Genomic DNA, 17934 nt, shown 5'->3' on the forward strand with positions numbered 1-17934 from the left:
AATCCCCTTCTAAAATTATATAAATGGAATTTTTTATGGAATCAGAGGAAACTGAACACTCAAAGTAAATTTAACTTTTCACTTGTAGAAAAAGCATATCTGTTCTGATAGTGCATTTACCAGCTTAGTGACTCTTTTAAAGCCTAGAACATAAATCTGCAGTACCTACAGACAGCACAGGACTAAGTCTTCCATAACTTATCTGGCACAGACAAACTGGTGAATCAGCACTGTAAAGCAACTATGCTGCTTCTTCAGTGGGTAACCAAACTAAACATACTCAAAAGCCCACCAGACAAGGCATGCTGCTGCATTCTACATCTGACTTGGTTGAATGATTTTTCCTGACAATTTTCCATTGAATTCACGCCAGATACAAGGAAAAAATATTTTAGAAATACTATAACTTTCAAAAACAAGTTTTTATATGAACAATTTTGTACTAAAACGTTTTTAAATTATTTCCAACTGTATTCCCTGCCCCCTAGGACAGAGTAAAATAATAGGTTCAATACTGGGATAACTGGGTCAAATTATCTGACCTCTGTATACAGGAGATCAAACGAGATGATTTGTCCCTTCTGGCCTTAAAATACATAACTGTGAAGTATTATTTTTCTTCTGTTGACTACAAAATAACCCCCAGGAAAATCCTTTTTTTTTTCCCCAAAAAAATAAAGCCCATGTGTTTCCTTCATCCAGGTGGCTCCTGACTTTAATTAAAACTATAGAAGTTACTGAAATTTATCCTGCTATCTATAAAAGGAGAAATTATTAGCCCTCTTCCATTTAATACATTTTTGCCAGATTTTATGTACTGTATAGCATCTAATCTTGGTCTTTTTTTTTTTTAAGGAACAGTGTAAAAAAACACTCAACTCTTTAAAATTGAATTATTAACTATGGTAACAACTTCTTAAATGCATGAAACTTAAATCTGCTATTAACTGACAAATGTAAAGGAAGTATATATTAATTCATGAATGACAGTATGGGGGGCGGAGGGGGGGGGGGGACCATGGGACATGACAACCTAAATACAAATGAAGGAAAACTATTGCTTTCAAAATGTAGTGCATTCTCTGAAAGCATCAACATCCGTATGCCAGTAAGCAGTAACGATTGAAGAATTTCCAAGAAACTGCGTATGGTTTACAAATAGTAAATAAGAAAACGTGTGTATACCTTACTTTGTAGAAAATAGCACAACGTAGGAAGCTACAATGTGTAAATGAGGCAACAGGAGTGCAGGAATCAAGGTCTGAAGTAAAGCCACTGAGAGAATTCAACAGTGACCTTGTAAAAGTATACTTGGTGAATTGGTTAACCTTACTTAAAGTGCTACAGTCAAGATGGAACTAAAAACCTAAGTCTGCCCACTTCTTGTAATAAAGACTTAAAAAACCTTTTCACAGTAGAACCCTGTTTACTGGACTATACCCACAACCTTCCTGAAAGTATTTTGACTATGGCTCTTAAGAAGCTCTATCAGCAGAACCTCTGACTAACAGATACACTATTTTAAGCAATAAAATTTGCACAGTGGTTGCATCCAGACTATACAGCATACTGGATCATGAAATATACTGAAATGGTTTAGTATTTGGGAAGTAATTACCCTGAAAAAAGCTGCACAAAGAGAATTTGTGACTATTTAAAACACAGAGTCATACTGTTCACAATTAAAACCAATGAAAAAAACTTGTTATTTGTATTAAATTACCATTTTGTTTCACTGCCGGATAAAAGATTCTACTTTTTATAGTGAAGTTACTGACAAAATTAAAGAGCCCAAGACTACTGATACTAGCATTCTATTTTTATTCAATAGTACCACGTTGTAATTTGTTTTTTAAATTAATCTTACCCCATATTATGAGGATAGCAAAATAGGTTTGTTTGGTTTTAAAACTGCATCATTTGAAATTTTGAAAAATCTACTTCCATTTAAATATAAAATAAATTAAATTTTGCAACAGCAAGAATTGATCAACCACCTGTTCTATTGCAGAATACAAGCTAGGGCATCTTTTTCTATTGACATGTCCCTCAAGTTTTGTCCAGTACAATAAAATTTATAAAATACAGACAATACTGTAAAATCAAAACTAGTTAAAAAAAAAAAACCCACAACTAAGAAACTAAAATAATTTATTGAAGTACTGCATTCCATAATATTACTCTTGCACTTTCAAACTTGCCTCCAAAAAATCTGCTTCTTTCCATTAAAAATGTATAAATCTGTATTTACGTATTCATCAATATACACAAATTAAAAAAGAAGTGAAGAAAAAGGTTCTGCATGAATCAGTATAATGTTTTCTATTGTACGTAGAAAGAAATGAAAAAAAATGGCAAGCAGTCATTATCCTGGATGTTCTAGATGTTGTTTATACTTAGGCTCCTACTTTATGACAAACTAGTTAAAGAACAAAACAGAATAAATGGGGGGGCAAGAGGTTGATAGTTCTCCAAGTTTCCACCCCACAAGAATATTTAGAATCCCAATAATGTACTAATAGCTTCTGTATGCTTAACAGCTGGAAAAAAACTTGCAAAAATACAAGTTCTCAGCATGCACGCTGCATGATTTGTGTACACATTCCATTTGCAAGTGCTGCAGCAATTCTTCTACATACTTGTATTTCTAGAAGAGCAGACAGGACAATAAAATATTTCTCATTCCATTTTATAGAGAATAAGTACACAGACTTAGAACTTAAACCAGGCACAGAAGAGTACAGTGGAATAATTAAACAAAGAACAAAATAATCTTTTTATACTCCTACATTCTATTTCACTTGGGTACAAAATAAACATGACTTTGGAAAATTATTGACAAAATAAAACTGTAATAAAATAATGTTCAGAACTACATACATTTTAGAGCTAAAATATATTTCATTTCAGGTTTGCTATTTGTACGTCACCAAAATAATAAGGATAGAACTTGCATCGACTTTATCAAACTTAACTGCAATCTTGGTACTTAAAAATGCTTTCCCCAGCTTTGGTTTATTAAGCTCACCAGGCTAAATTGTTTTTAATGGAATACTATCATGCTTACAGATTGAACCACCACAAATTAACGAAAGCCTCAGTTTAGACCCCCAATTGTTCAGAAGCAAACTTTAAGTAGCAACCATTCTTTTTTATTATTTCTTTGCATTTTCCATGCAGCATGCTGCAACTGGCATCTAAATAGTTTCTTTGCCGAAGTGAAACATCTTGAATGCTCAAACTGTATTTTTATGAGTGCCGAGGGACCCTAAATTTTAGTGGTCTATTAAATGCCAGCAATTTCATGCTGCCTTGCATAAAACAGCATTCACATATTAGAGCACAGCGATTCCATAGCTACATTATACTTCTCCCCCACAACACAAATACAAAGTTCAGTATACTTTATTTTTTTTTAATTATATATCTTTCAAAAAACTTACATTTTGTAGGTAGTTCATTTAAAGTTATATTTTATTTATTCTTTTGCATTATTACACTATCCACTCAAATAAAATGCTCAATTACGGTATCCACTTGAATAACATTCTGTATATGTCTATCAAAAGTAATTTTTAAAAGTATAGCTAACTGACCTTTTTGTAGAACTTAATCTGTTATTCATAAAAGACCTACAAATACACAACCCTTTGCCACTTGGTATCTACATATTAAGAAATATAATAAAAAAAACAAATCACAAATTATCTTTTCTGCATGAAAAGCAGCATATAAGCTTATTTTATGTACTGCATTTTCAAGACCTTATCTCTGCAAGTCTTAGTGTCGCCAGCACTTTCCATGTTAGGTTCTTTATTCTCTTACCTGGCAATGTTATTCTTTTTAAAAAGAAGTCCAATCCTACAGTTTGTTTATACTGTTTCCCAAAAGCTTCTTGGGCAAAACGCGTGGCTAAGGATGTCTGAAAACAGAACCAGATCAAATTAATTTGGTATATAAAAGTCAACAAGCCCAATGTAAAAGCAGAGTTATGAAATAAGAGTCAAGTAACTTTCTAATCAATGCCTGCTGATGGTGGTTACCGCTTGTCTGTATTAGCAAACAGACAAGCATTCTGGTCAGCTGAAAATACAGCAAAAGATATTATAGTAGCATGGTATGTATATAAAAAGAAGCCATAATGTTGCGTTTCCTTTACATTTTTTAAAATATTACAATATTGAAAATCCAGAATTTTACACTGTTTCTGCATGCTATTACTGCACAAAAATGAAGTGATGCAGTTCCTACCCATAGCTATACTTTTTAAAGCAAGTTCTGATTTGTAGAAGAACCAGCTCTTGTCAGAACACAGCAGTTATTAAGGGAACAGGCATTTGCCCCCTACCACAGACTTATTGGGGCTCTCTGTGGATTCAAGGATAGGACTTATCTGGCAAACATGTACCTGCATTAAAAAGCTAAGTTTTGTAAAACTGTGTATACATACATTTTCATATTCATGCCCTTAAACAGTACCCTGGGAATTGTTTTCCTAAATATTACATTTTACAAAACTACATTTACAGCAATGTGGTTTGCTACACAACTGTTTTCTAGCGCAACAGATACAATATTTATTAAAGTATTTGTGAAAAGAAGAGAAATAAAAAAATAGAAAGTGTATGTGTACACACAAACCACGATATAAAAAGGATACAAAGAGTATAGGACATCAACTGTATGCATACTTACAACTTTTGAAAAACTAATAGACGTCATTAAAATTCATGCCATGCCATGCTACACGCACGCGCGCACACCTCTGTATTGCAGATGAGTGCCAAGCATTTATTACATTTCTTGTTAACAAAACGTCTACAAATCTGACAATAAAGCAATGCCAGAAGTTTTTTACATTTCTATACCTATGTGTACAAAAAACGGTATCAGGTAACAGCTTCAAAAAGGCCTTCCACTACCAAGGACTAACAGTCAAAGTGAGCAGAAAAGGAATTTAACCAATCCTTCAGTTTATTAAGACTTTAAAAAAAAAAAAAAAAACAGCCCCCCTCCCCCGCAAAGTGCTGAAATTAAAAACCGGTATTAGAAAATACCAAGTAAATAAGACATGCCTGTAAACAATATACAATAGTCCTGTAAGGAAAAACATATAAGTTGCAATACCATTATGCAATACAATATGGAAAAAATAAGAGACACTAGAAGTTTGTTGTAGAAAAATAAATTAAAAGTTTGTACCCTTTATGCATAAGAAGTTAACTTTAATGTCATAGCCAGGGGAGTCGACAACCAAGGTACAAATGTGAATAAGACGACATTTATTCAGAAAGCTATAAAGTTGTTTAAAAAAAATAATAATACAAAAAGTTGCTTGATTGTCCATTCAAATTTGGATAAATGTCAGAATAATAGGTATTTTGAAAGCAAACAATATTTTAGAACCTGAACCAAAATCCATTAAAAGTAGTAGGAAACTCTCCTTTTACTTCAGAGAACACAGACCTATAGAAAACTAAGAAAATAATTTTTAAAATAGCCAATACAAATGGTATTCTCTCTCAGGGTTCCTAGTGAAAGGTTGAGGACCACAGAACATGAGTCTTAAGGACATTCTAACTGCTCCCTCTGGCTATTAGTTCACCTGCATATTCAGAATAAAAGCTCGCTACAAATTTTGACTGGAATACTAAAAACTCAGTAACACTAATTTTGTAATCTCAATACTTGCACTTTACAAACTTTTTTTACTTGCGTATGAAACAAATATTACTGGTAGACTTAAAAAAAAAAAAAAAAAAAAAAAAAGTGTTGCAGGAACGTACTCTATACCTTCCTCTTCCTGTAAACTGAATGCTACTTTGCAAAACATGTAGGATGCTCTTCATGTAATTTTTCCTTTTATTAGAAAATAATGACTAGCATCTTAGATGCGGAACAAAATATCATCTGACTTTAGAAAATACAGAATGTTGATTTAGATTCACATTAAATAAGCAACTACTCCCTTCTTGTTTTAAAGGGTTCAATAAATATTAACTTTATCATTTTGCAACACCTGATATTCCCTAAATGTTTCTAGGGGTGTTAATAAAAATAAACAACACACATTCAATCAACAGCCAGCCAAATATCACAACAAATAATCAACAGCATGGCCAAGTTCTCTTTATAGGAATTTATAGCAGAAAATCATTGACTAACTTTTTAAATACTTTAAATGAGTGTTAGGGCTCATGAAAGGTGTTGGATTGCCAGCTTTGGAGACTGGAGTCCTCTATTTATTCATGGAGTAAGTATTTATCCACAAGAATACTAACAGCAGCAGTTCAAGTTTCTCCACATCAACAAATGGAGAAATATGCTCAATGAGGCTCTTCTGTAATGCCAGACCTTCTTCCAATTCTAAAAATGATTTTTTACAGCCATTCTTGGAAAAGCTTAATGAAGAATATTACCAGTATCTGTATTCTTTGATCAAGGTAAAAAAAAGGTTTTTTTTGTTTAAATAGTTCGTAAAATCATCCAACCTTCCAAGAAAAAGGATGAGTTTTTCAGTCACTTTAAGGTTTGTCCACCCCCAGAATTTCATTAATAAATCTGGAGAAGTTTTTTGGATTAGGGGATTTTGTAAGGGAGCTTTGCCCTCATTGCCTTCTTGACTAACACCCAAGTGGAACACCGACTGTGGCGTTCCACAGCTAAGACTCTGTTTAGGTCCCAATTCGGCAAGCATGTAAGTATGTGTGTAAATTTAAGCAGATGCTTATGTGTTTTGCTAAATAAGGATAAACTGCTGAATCTCAGCTTTAATGTATATGATAGATAACATTTAAGTAGCCCTTCTTTTACCCAAAGACTCCAAGATGCTAAATTAAAAATTGTCAGTAAGGTCATAAAAAATAAATATTAAAAACAGATAAACTTAAAAAAACAAAGGTGTGGGCAGGGGGTTATTTTGTTTGCATGATGGAGTGATGGGTCCCTTTATAACGAGAATACATTTTAATGTAATAAGTAAAAAAAGATAAATACCTGATAGCTCATCCAAAAACATAAGCAACAACTCATTGCATGACCCATGTTGGCACTGTTGCCATAAACAAACAAACAGTAACATACATGCATACATACATATATACCCTGATGTGTTAGCAGGCAAGTTAAAGGGTAGATACAGTTACTGCCAGATAGCATCAGTCATAGCACCTCACCAACGGCTCAGTAGCGGCCTTTGCCTTTCCTAACTGGGTGACCGCCTGGGGCCCCGCGCTTTATAAAAATAAAAATTAATTACACTGAATATTCGTATTATCAATACTGTATTAAGATACTTTCATTGCAGTTACATGGATAGGGCGAAGTGAAATTGAAATTAAAAAATGTCTGACCTGCTCATAGGTCATCAAAATTAAGCCTCTAAGGGGCCCCAAATGACTCTCTTGCCCATGGCCCCAACAACGTTAAGGCTACCGTCTAAAAAGATTACGAATTACTGGCTTAGAGATACTGTAGGCTTCAGGTCATATCCCTGCCAGTTGTATTTAGTAGCCCTTGATGGACCTACCCTTCATAAATTTGTCCAATCTATTTTTACCCAATTATACTACTGGCTTCAACATGATCCTATGGCAATAAACTCCACAAGTCAATTATACATTGTGTATAAAGAGTACTTCCTTTAGGTTGTTTTCAACCTCCTAATTTCAGGAGGTGCTCCATACATTTTGCATTATAAGTAGGGTCCACTGGAATTTGCACCGGAAGCGTGCCACGCAGCAGCTCCTCTAACCTTGCCATTTCACCCATATACACCCCTACTGCTGATTGACAGAGGGGCCGCAGCAGTCCCACCACTTGCTGCTAAATGGATGGGAGTGGGGAAAAAAAAAAGTGGCGTATTTAAATATGCCACAGTTTTTTTCTCCCATCTGGTCAGCAAGCAGCAGGGCTGCCAGGGCTCCTCAGCCAATCAGCAGCAGGAGACAAAAGCCACAGCAAATTTAAAACTGCAGCTTTTGCCTCTCAGCAGATAAAGTGTGAGCGGCGAGGCCCCTCTGCCAACCAGTGCGGGGAGGGGCACATGGGGAAAACTGCAAGATTAAAGGAGCCGCTGTGTAGCACACTTCCAATGCAAATTCCAGTAGTCCCTAGTTATAAGACACAGTGAATAGCTTACCTGTAGCTCCCTAGTGTCTTTTTCCAGATCATTAACAGCCATGATGACCTTTGTTACCTTTCTCTCCATCTTTTCTGGTTCCAGTATATTCTTTAAGGTGGGATGACATTCAGTATTCAAGATTAGGACACACCATGGGCTTATAATGGCAGTGATGCTTTGTTCTTAATTCCTCTCCTAATTCCTAACATTTTACTCACTTTTATTCACAGTTGTTAAACCATTGCATGTTGACCTGTTTTTTCAGAACTATCCACAATGATTACCAAGTCCAGTTCCCCAAATGAACACCTAATTCAGAGATGACTATTGTGTCACGTGCATTTGTCTCTATGTAAATTACATTTTCCCTTAGCACCACTGAATTTCAGCTATCACTCTGCTCAGTTTTGTAAGAACTTCCTGTAACACTTCCCCAGCAGCATAGCTTTGTACCAGATTATCCACTTATAACCTGGAATTATTTGGTTTCCCACAATGAAAGAGAGTCATTGAAAGAAAACTGATCAACCCTAAAAAAAGTGAAGATTCTGCATGTAAATTTTACTTTTTGTATTTAGGCTGACCAATGGCTCCTTGCATGATACCACCCACACCCAGGGCTCAAAATTGAGACTACAGTATTATAGTGTGGAATAAAGTTTAATAATATCTGTTGAGCACTTTGAAATCTTCAAATGAAAAATGGCATAAAAATACAAAGTACTAGAAGAGTAGAAAGGCTCTCACACACAGAATGCCCATGAAAATAATATTGGCACCGTTTCTGAAAAGCACTACGAAGAAAGGAGTTCTTCCCTTGTACTATGGGCAAGTAACTGAGTAGTGGAAGCCATGCCTGTTCCTCAGCCTGCAACCAGCTCCACATGCCAGATGAGAATTGTGGAACACAATGCACCAGCTTAATTCACCATGCTAGATCTAAGGCCAGGTGTGGGGCCCAATCCAGCATGCCAGTCTGGGGCCCTGAGTTGGATTCAGACAGGGACTGACCTCATGCACCAGCCCAATCCACCACATGGAGTAATGCAATCTAGTGGGGGAGGGTGGGGGTCAGGGGTCTGGATATTTAGCAAAGACAGTGTTACTTACCATAGCTCCATGATCTGCTTGGGGAGCCACAGCAATTAAAGCTGCCACCACTTCCCAGCTACAAAATTTCTGAACTCCTGGGGAACTGCATGTCTCACATATAACGTGTACTTCAATTTCCCCGGTTTTGGGGGAGGAAACATGTATTATGTGAGAAAATATGGTACTGCAGCTAAAAGGAAGACATTTCAGTTCTTGATTTGGCTGATGACTGTCACGTGCCAGTCAGTAAAGAGCTCACCTTCCTCAGAATACTGAAGTCTGCAAGTCCGTTAACCAATGAAACTGGAGGACTTTTCTTTTAGTTTCTGTCATATAAAATAAAAGGGAGTTTGGGGAAAGAATCCAGAGGGAATGCAAAGTTGAAAAACCCAGTTCCAACATCAGATCAAGAAAACAGAATTTTGTGCGTTTCCCAGTTAGGGCCCTGCTCATATTCCATCCTACATATCAAGCCCCGTATTTGGATGGAAGGAAGGATGGCTCCCTACCTCTGAAGTCTTCTGAATTCTAGAGTTATTTCTTCCCCCAGCCTCACAGTACTATAAAAGGGGTGAGGGTGGAATTTCTCCTGCTATCTCTCCAACCATCTGTTTTTTCAGGACCTCCTTCCTTATGAATAGCTCCTAGACCTGCCTCCAGGGGCATACAGTCTTCCAAACAGCAGCACAGCAGAACTCTAGTTAGTACCACTTCTGCCATACTTCTGAAAATGCAAGCCAGTCCATCCATAACAAGATGCAAGCCAGTATCCAGACTACAATACCATTTTTTTTTCCAATCCGCATTTAAGTCACTGATTTTTAATAACCATTTGGAGATAAGCCTAAAACAAAACAACAAAACAAATTCTTCAGCTCAGTTACTTTCTTCATTCTCAGCCCTTTTATAAGTTGCTTACTGTATTACACTGCTGTTTATTTTTATCTAGTTCAGCTACCCTTCCCCTACCCCCTCCCATTTCTGATTTCTTTTGATCTAATTAATTCTATGTTACTCAATTTTGCCCAATTTCTTCTAGCCCTCTTCTATCACAACATTTTCTCATGTGGTGCATTTTATTTTCCCCAGTTTTACCTTCACAAATGTTTTCTTTTCTTTATTTTCACCATTTTATAACTGGTTTTCTTTTGCTTTTTGTCCCGCTTCCATCTCTATCATCATCTCTTTTCTTCTCCTTTCCTCCATCTCCTCATCTAGCAACATTTATTTCTTCCCCTGACAACATTAAAATCCACACTCTTCAGATGCCTTTCACCTCTTCCATCTACCTTGCCACCCTGCCCCAGATGCTTCCAACCCAGGCTGGATTTTCCCACTACAGCCAAGCTATCCCACACTGCACTCAGCTACCCAGGCCTTAAACACTTTTGGCCAGCTACAGAACTTCTATAGGCTGGGCTAGACGACTGTTTGTTTAACCTATTCCTAAAAACTACACAGCCCTGTCAAAAACACAAAGAACACCCTAACCTTCCACAAGTAACAGAGGAGGGTGAAGTCCGTCAGTGTGCCATCAATGCAAAGTAGACGTGCACGGATATATCAGTCCATATAAAAATTGACATTAACGTCAATCAGCATTTTTTGGCCAGTGTAGCCAATAATGTCACTGATACATACCATATGCATGCGTGCAGATGCAGCATGTATGTAGCCAGGAATGCAGCCAGGCAGCTTGGAGAGCAGCATCCAGCCAGTAAGTCTGTCGAGGGAAGGGGTGAGAGGAGTGAAGGGTCATGGGGGGGCAGGGGTGCCGACTGAGGTCACCACGGTGGGGGAGGGAATTAGGGCTGGGGCAGGGTGCAGGATGGAGCCACGGGTGGCACATCTGGGGTGGACAGGTATATCAGGGGTGGGAGGGGTGGTCCCAGCTGCTCTGCACACCCCCAGGGGAGGCATGGGGTCATGTGTCCCCCAGATGTGTGTATGAGGCAAGGGAGGGCTGCCTGAGGCAGGCTTGGGGCCAGAAGTTACGCAGGCCTCTTCCCAACAGGGGGGCTGGGCTGGGCATGCAGCAGGCAGGCGGCAGTGACACTGACACTGGGGAAGGGGGGCTACAGGGTAGGCTGAAGTCGCCTCAAAATTCCCTGTAGCCCCTGTACCCAGTGCTGCCACTGCCTGCCCCAAGTGCAGCCCCAGCCCAGCCCCTCCACCAGGAAGAGGCTGGCATAGCCCCTGGCCCTGAGCCCACAGCAGGCAGCCAACCCTCACCCTATGCACATGCCCCCCATGCCTCTCCCACCAGCAGGAATCTGCCTCCTTCCCCACTCCTCTGTGCCCCCCAGACAAGCTGCCCATGGCTCCATCCCACTCTCTACAGTGCCCTACACCTTCTGGGCAGTGCCTACCCCTGCCCCACTCCCTCCCTCACCACGTAGACTTTGATCTGCCCCACCATGCCCTTTCCATCTCCCTCGCACCTTCCTCCCCACAGACTTAAAGACCAGATGCTGCTCTCCAAGTTGCTGTGCGGCATATCAGCTATTAGATCGGTATCAGTCAATACAGCTGGTTAATAACTGGCCACCAGTATCAGCCAAAAAAAAAAAAAATGTTAATTGGTGTATCCCTACTGCAAGCATTCTTAAAATATGCTTGTGAGATCCAAGGAAAAGGGCCATGCTCCCCACTATAAAGAAAGGCGAAAATCCCCACAGTCTATGTCAATCTGACCCTGGTGTAAAATTCCTTCCTGACCCCAAATCTGGTGACCTATCAGATCCTGAGTAAGAGAACAAGACCTCTAACCAGGAACCTCTGGGTTTTCATCCTATCACAACCACTGAGACACCCCAATCTAACTGTTCAGCCTTTGCTGCAGCCAACACCTAATGCTTCTGAAGAATGCAAAAGAAAAAAAATGAATACCTGTAGCAACAGGTGGGGAAAAAATATTTCCTAGCCAAATGAGGCAACTGGTAACAGCCAAAAGCACAGGAAAACCAAACATCCTCCACTCTGCTCTGCAACCTAAGGACAGAAAGTATAACTCCACACATCACACCCTCTAACCAGACAGCTAGAACTCCCCTATCTGTATCCACTCTATAAACTTATCCCAGCTCCTTTAATCTTCTTTTGTGACTAAGCTGCTTGTGAAGCTCTGCTTCACTGAGCCTGGTTTCTTCCAATATCCACCTGCTAGGGGCTGCACAGCTTTCTTGTGATCGCACATGGAATCACTGGGAAGAGCTTCCAACTGCTGCTTCCAACAGAGATCTCTGGGCAGGGAGAACTCTGCTCCCAGATCCTAGATCATCTCTGACCAATGTTTATCCAGCCTCTTCTTGAACACCTCCAAGGAAGGAAATTTCACTGCCTTGCTGATCTAACAGTGAAGGCTTTCCTGATGTCCAATCTAAACCTATTTTTTGCAACCTCAAGGTATTGGTATGCAGCAGAGAAAAATTGCTCTCCTTCAGATATTTGAAGACTGCTATTATACCACCTAATTACCTTTTCAGCAGGCTTTTGATCTCATGAGGTCTGCCTTCCAAACCTTAATCATTTTTGCCTCCTGACCCCTAACTTCCCGCTGTGCTTTTTAAAATGTGGAGCCTCAAACCATACACAATACACTAAATAAAGCGTAACCAGAACCAAGTAGACACACATGATAATCCCCCATGTCTTATACTCAATGCTCCTACAAAAGCAGCCCAAAATGGAGTTTTATTTTTTTGCAGCCACACCACATTACAGACTCGCACCAAGTCCCTGATCTACCCAGACTCCTTGACCCTTCTCTACAGTGCTGCCATACAGCTAATTGTTACCTATTTGTCTTTGATTATTCCCCCGAGGTCTAGCAGCTTGCATTTGTCAGCACTGAAGTTTATCCTATTAGCTCTAACCCAGCTTTCCAATCTATCAAGATCTTTCTGAATTGCTCTCCTGTCCTCCAAGTGCGTTCACGGTCCTGTGTGTCATCTGTCCCTGTTTCACGCTGTCTGCGGGGGTTGGACTTCATGAATTCGAGGTCCCTTCCAGCCATGCTTTTCCATGGGTTGCCCACAGTGAGAGAAAGAATTGCATTTATGTTTATGCTGCTCCTCACTCCTCCTCGTTGCCCAACAGTAAAAGTGAAGAGGAATAAAGCACCTGTCCCTACCACATAGAAAGGGCCACTTCTGGGCACCGCAAAAAGGCATTACCTTGAGCTGGGACTGGCCAACTAGGGAGCTTTGCTTTAATTCTGCTGCCAGCATTTCCACACAAATCCACCCCTCCTCTCCCAGACACGAGACCAGAAGAGAGACTCATGCAAGTCTGCTGCCTTCCTGTCTGCAAGGTCACATCATCTTGCCTCCTAGAAGACGGACTGAAGTCAGACTGGTCAGGAGGACGAAACAGACAGTAAACAACTCTGGTCTTCACATGGGAACATGCATCTGCCATCTCCCCCACAAAGGAGCCTGAGAAAAAAAATCCTGCAGCCGGGCACCGAGCAAGTTTGCAAAGAGCACGGGATGAAAGGCACGGGAAGAAAGCCTTGCGGAAAACAGACACACACAACATTACCAAGCCTGAGAACAAAAGTGACAATACGGGAGAGGGACCTAAAAGAAGCACGCCTTTAGAGGTGCCCAGACGTGGCCGAGCCCTGCCACCTTTCACAGGGTTTAGTGCTGAACCCGCACAGCTGGGAACAGCATCATCTAGGGGAAGCGGGAGGGAAAGCAACCCGCTCCGCCCAAGGGACGCTCAGCAGCCAGGCCGGGCTCCCCGCTCACGGCGGCCCAGCTCCGGCTCCGGCCCCGACACGCAGCAGTGCTCCAAAGCCCCGGGCTGGCACGGCGACCCAGCCCGCCCCGCGGAGCTGCCGGACCACGACCGCGCCAGGCCCCCTCCGCGGGAGGGACCGGCTTCACCCGCCCCAGCACCGGCGCGGGGCGCCTCCGCCCCCGGGGCCCGCCCCGGCACTGACCTTGCCGGACGTGCCGTCCCCCAACAGCACGAGCTTGAGCTGGCGCTCGGGGCTCTCCTCCTCCGAGTCCGACATGCTGCCTCCGCGGGGCCGCCTCACGGCGCGGGGGCCGCCACCGCCATCTTCCCGCGATGCGGCCGCCGTCACTAAGGCCGGGGCTGGGCGGAACCATTGGGCGGGGGGAGGAGACGGCGTCCCCGCGCGTCCAAGCCGCGCTTGTCCCACCAGCGGCCCCGAGCCGGCCCCTCGGACCAGCAGGCGCCCTGTCACCTCCTGAGGGACAGTGGTACGGCCCGGGGCACTTGGCGCGTCAATGGTTTAGCCCCGCCGTGACGCGCAGCGTGGTAACTAAGGGGCGTGGGGTGAAAGGGCACGCGCGCGGGCTCCTCCCACTCAAGTAGCCTTCCAAGGGGGAGGCTTCCAAGGGGCGGGGCTTAACTAGGATCCGACCCATTGTGGGAGGGGTTTTAGCTGGGCGGTGCCTCGCGTGTTGTGCGCTGCGGCACGTGGGGAAGGTGGGGCTGCGCCCACGGAGCAGGTCGCTGAGCTGTGGGGCTGCAGCCACCTTCCTTGGCAGGGGGCGGGACTTGGGAGAGTGTTTTTTTTTGTTGTTTTTTTTAATGTTTTGTGTTCGAAGCCAAATCAAGTCCAAATCCGTGAGTCAGTTCAGACTCGTAAGTGGTCCTACAGCCGGTGAGTAAGTAGTCCTGCAACCAGGGGCTTCAGATGTTTCCAAAGTCTTTTGGCAGGTATCCTACGTATAGGCCCAAGCCCAGAGACTTGGGGTTCAGAGGCCCCCAGGTTTTGCCGGCCCTCAGCCATATGGCTGCAGACACAAGCTACAGAGGAGCTTCCCATGGTTGTCCCTCAGTTCAGCCAGTCAGAGGTAACGGCTCAGCAGAGGTTGCCGGCTGCTCCGCAGTGACGTGTCGCTCCCCTGCTTGTGGCGTGGGGTGAGCACTGCCCCACAGGCAATAGGAATGCAGAACTCTTGGTTCAGAGGTGAGATCTTTTATTAGACCAAGTAACAAATCACAAAAAATATATATCTTTTTGTGCAAGCTTTTGGGTACACATGCTCTTCCTCAGGCTCAGGGAAAGTGCTTTCCCATTTCCCCACCCTGTTCTGGCTGAAACCCTGTTCAGCTGGCAAGGAAACGCCTTCTTTCCAACTCCCTGTCCAGCCTGGAATCTGGCTGACAACTGGCTGCTTCCTTTTTTCCCCTAGTGCTGCCCAGGCTGTGCTAGTGCTAGGGTGTCCCTGAAAAAGCAAGGTGCTAACTGCCCAGGAATTGTCCAGGTGCTGGGCTGGATCTTTAGGCCCATTCGGTTTGGGAGTTTGTAAGGTTGGGATGGAAGCATGTGATGGCATCTTTCTTGCACTTCCGCTTCTTCATCTCGCCCCTACTTCTGACCTGATTTTGGTAGTCACTGTCTTGAGGTAGTAAAAAGAATCTGTTTTCCTTGGTAGCCACATATCTCCCTTTGTAGAAAGAACTACAGCTGCCCATTATAATTAAGTGGAGAAAATGTTGGACCTTGTCTATGCTAGGGTTATTAGACAATAACATAACTAGTGGGATGTTGTTACACTAATACCAGCCTCTACCAAAACTGTACTGATGTAAATTGCATCAGTACAAGTCACTGCTTAAACCTATAAGCTACATTCATTGCTTTAAAAAAAAATAGCCATTCTGTCTTTGCATCCTAGGCCTCAGGCCAAAGAAAAGGTAAGTCTATACCATTTTCCTAATGCTCTTAAGAATGCCTCCAAGAAGCAGGCGTACTCACACTGCACACATCAAACCCAGGAATCGGGCAGTGAAATCCCCTGAGGGGCATCCCCCACTGCTGTTCTCAAGCCCACTAGAAACACATCTTGAGGGACTCAGCATTGAGGGACACCCTCAACATGTTTTCTCTCCCTCTTTCTGGTTTTGAAAATAGAGAAAGTGGGCAAGGCATGCCTCTTGGCAGCTTTCCAGATCTGAGTGGACTTGAAGACTTTAGACTTGACTTCCCCCATATTCTTGTTTTCTAATCATCACTGTTATTGGAAATTTCCCTTTGGAGCACCTAGAAATGTGGAATGAAACATTTCTTAACCATTAATTGAGGATATTCAGTTTCTGACAAAGGAGTTTTATTACCAACTCTGAGCCAGGCATTTTACTTAATTATATGAGAAAGGGCCACAAGCCACTTAAAAACGGCAGTTATGTCTGAATTTATTTTTAAACCTGCTATAATTTAAAGTAACACTTAAAATTACTGTAACTGGAAGACTGAAGAAAATGAATTTTATTTTCTGCAGTGAAGAGCAATTTTTGGACAGGCTCATCATTTCCTCTATAGAGCTAGTCAGGGGGCAATTCTGCCATCATGCAGCCTGCAGGAATCTACCCAGCCAGATCCAACTGCAAGATCAGAGCCTTCATTTCCCTTATTTCGACATATCTTTCACTTTCATGAAGACAATGGGAAAATACATTCTTAAACCACAGAAATTGGCAGCAGGATTCATGAGTAGGTGTAACCGAAACTATTTCAAACTTATTTAAATTGATGAGATGACAAGCTGACTATATTTAAGCAAACCAACAACAACAAAACAACATTTTAAAATGAGAGAGAGAAAATCTCACCTTTACAACTGGGTTTTGTTTCTTGGTAACTTTATTTTAAAAGTTTCAAACCTGCCAACAGTTCTACACGTATTAGTAGCCCAGTAAGTTTTAGGATGACTGTTTGTGGATATAAGTGTACTTTTATGCTTGCGTGTTTTCAGAGTCAAGGCCAAATGGTATTAGTTAGTAATCAATAGAATTTTTCCTGAAGGAAGAAAAGGGTAAATAGGTCTTGAATTTCGAATGCAAAGGTTAACGTCTATTGAACAGGAACTTGTGTGAGATCAGTATTGTAATTGGACTGAAACAGCTTCTTTATAAAAGGGAAGCAATCAGAACTAATCAAAACTAACAAACTTTCCTTCAAGTTTTATGAAGCTATTGAAGTTTGGTATAATTAACGCTATACATTTTTTTTTTTAATGTAATAGCGTAGATGAGACTCAGAATATGAGGCCTGGTGTTTCGCCACTCACCGGGATAGAAGGCACTCTGGCAGGCCAGTATGCCACTATATTTTTCTCAGCAGCCTGGGAGCACTGCTTCAGGATGCAAGTACCAAATCTCAATTTTCCCAAAATATTTTACCTACTATCCATTTAATAAGTAACATTGTGTACCTACGACAGTGTTGCTATTTACAACAAAGTCACCAAATGCTTACATTGCTCATGCACATGTCGCAGCTTAAACTTAATTACTTTTCAAATGTTTTTTTCATTAAATGATTAACTTAATATTTCTAATAGTGCACAATTATTAGAATATCATTACAGCTGGAACAGTCTTCTGCAACCCTCCTGTAATTTAACAGCTAAACTGGTGTTACTCAAATTCTCTCAAAAAGGTCACCTTTGGAAAATAGAAGTTTTAAGCTTATGGGAAAGTATTTTAAAAAGTTATGCCTGAACAAAGCTAAGGGGTTTATATGGAAATGTCTTTTCAGCCTTAACTACAGCATTTACTACCACAAACATAATAAGCGTTATAGCAGGGATAAGCTTTCATAGTTCATGCTAGTGCAATGAAATAACAGTCTTCTCTGCCCAGCAGACTCTTCTGTTCTGCTCTTGTATGGAGTAGAGCAGCTAATTTAAATTAACCAGCTGTGAAACTCAGTAGTAGAAACAATTCACAGCTGG

At 41.3% G+C, this 17934-nt stretch overlaps 1 protein-coding gene across 2 annotated transcripts in view; it reads right to left on the bottom strand.

The window, feature by feature from the left end:
- The window catches only part of RAB28 (RAB28, member RAS oncogene family), a 112546-nt gene extending 98027 nt beyond the window's left edge, over positions 1 to 14519 (bottom strand). The window contains exons 1-2 of one of the 2 annotated variants that reach the window (XM_006265184.4): positions 14163 to 14509; positions 3826 to 3922 (exon numbers count right to left, since the gene is read on the bottom strand). In XM_006265184.4, the coding sequence (XP_006265246.1) occupies positions 3826 to 3922; positions 14163 to 14237 (172 nt within the window). In that variant the 5' untranslated portion in view covers positions 14238 to 14509. Of the gene's footprint in view, positions 1 to 3825; positions 3923 to 14162 lie in introns of both variants that reach the window. The other variant, XM_019479740.2, reaches the window with a different exon arrangement.
- Positions 14520 to 17934: the final 3415 nt, after the last annotated feature.

Source organism: Alligator mississippiensis, chromosome 2, assembly GCF_030867095.1.
Source record: "Alligator mississippiensis isolate rAllMis1 chromosome 2, rAllMis1, whole genome shotgun sequence".
Taxonomy (NCBI): Eukaryota; Metazoa; Chordata; order Crocodylia; family Alligatoridae; genus Alligator; species Alligator mississippiensis.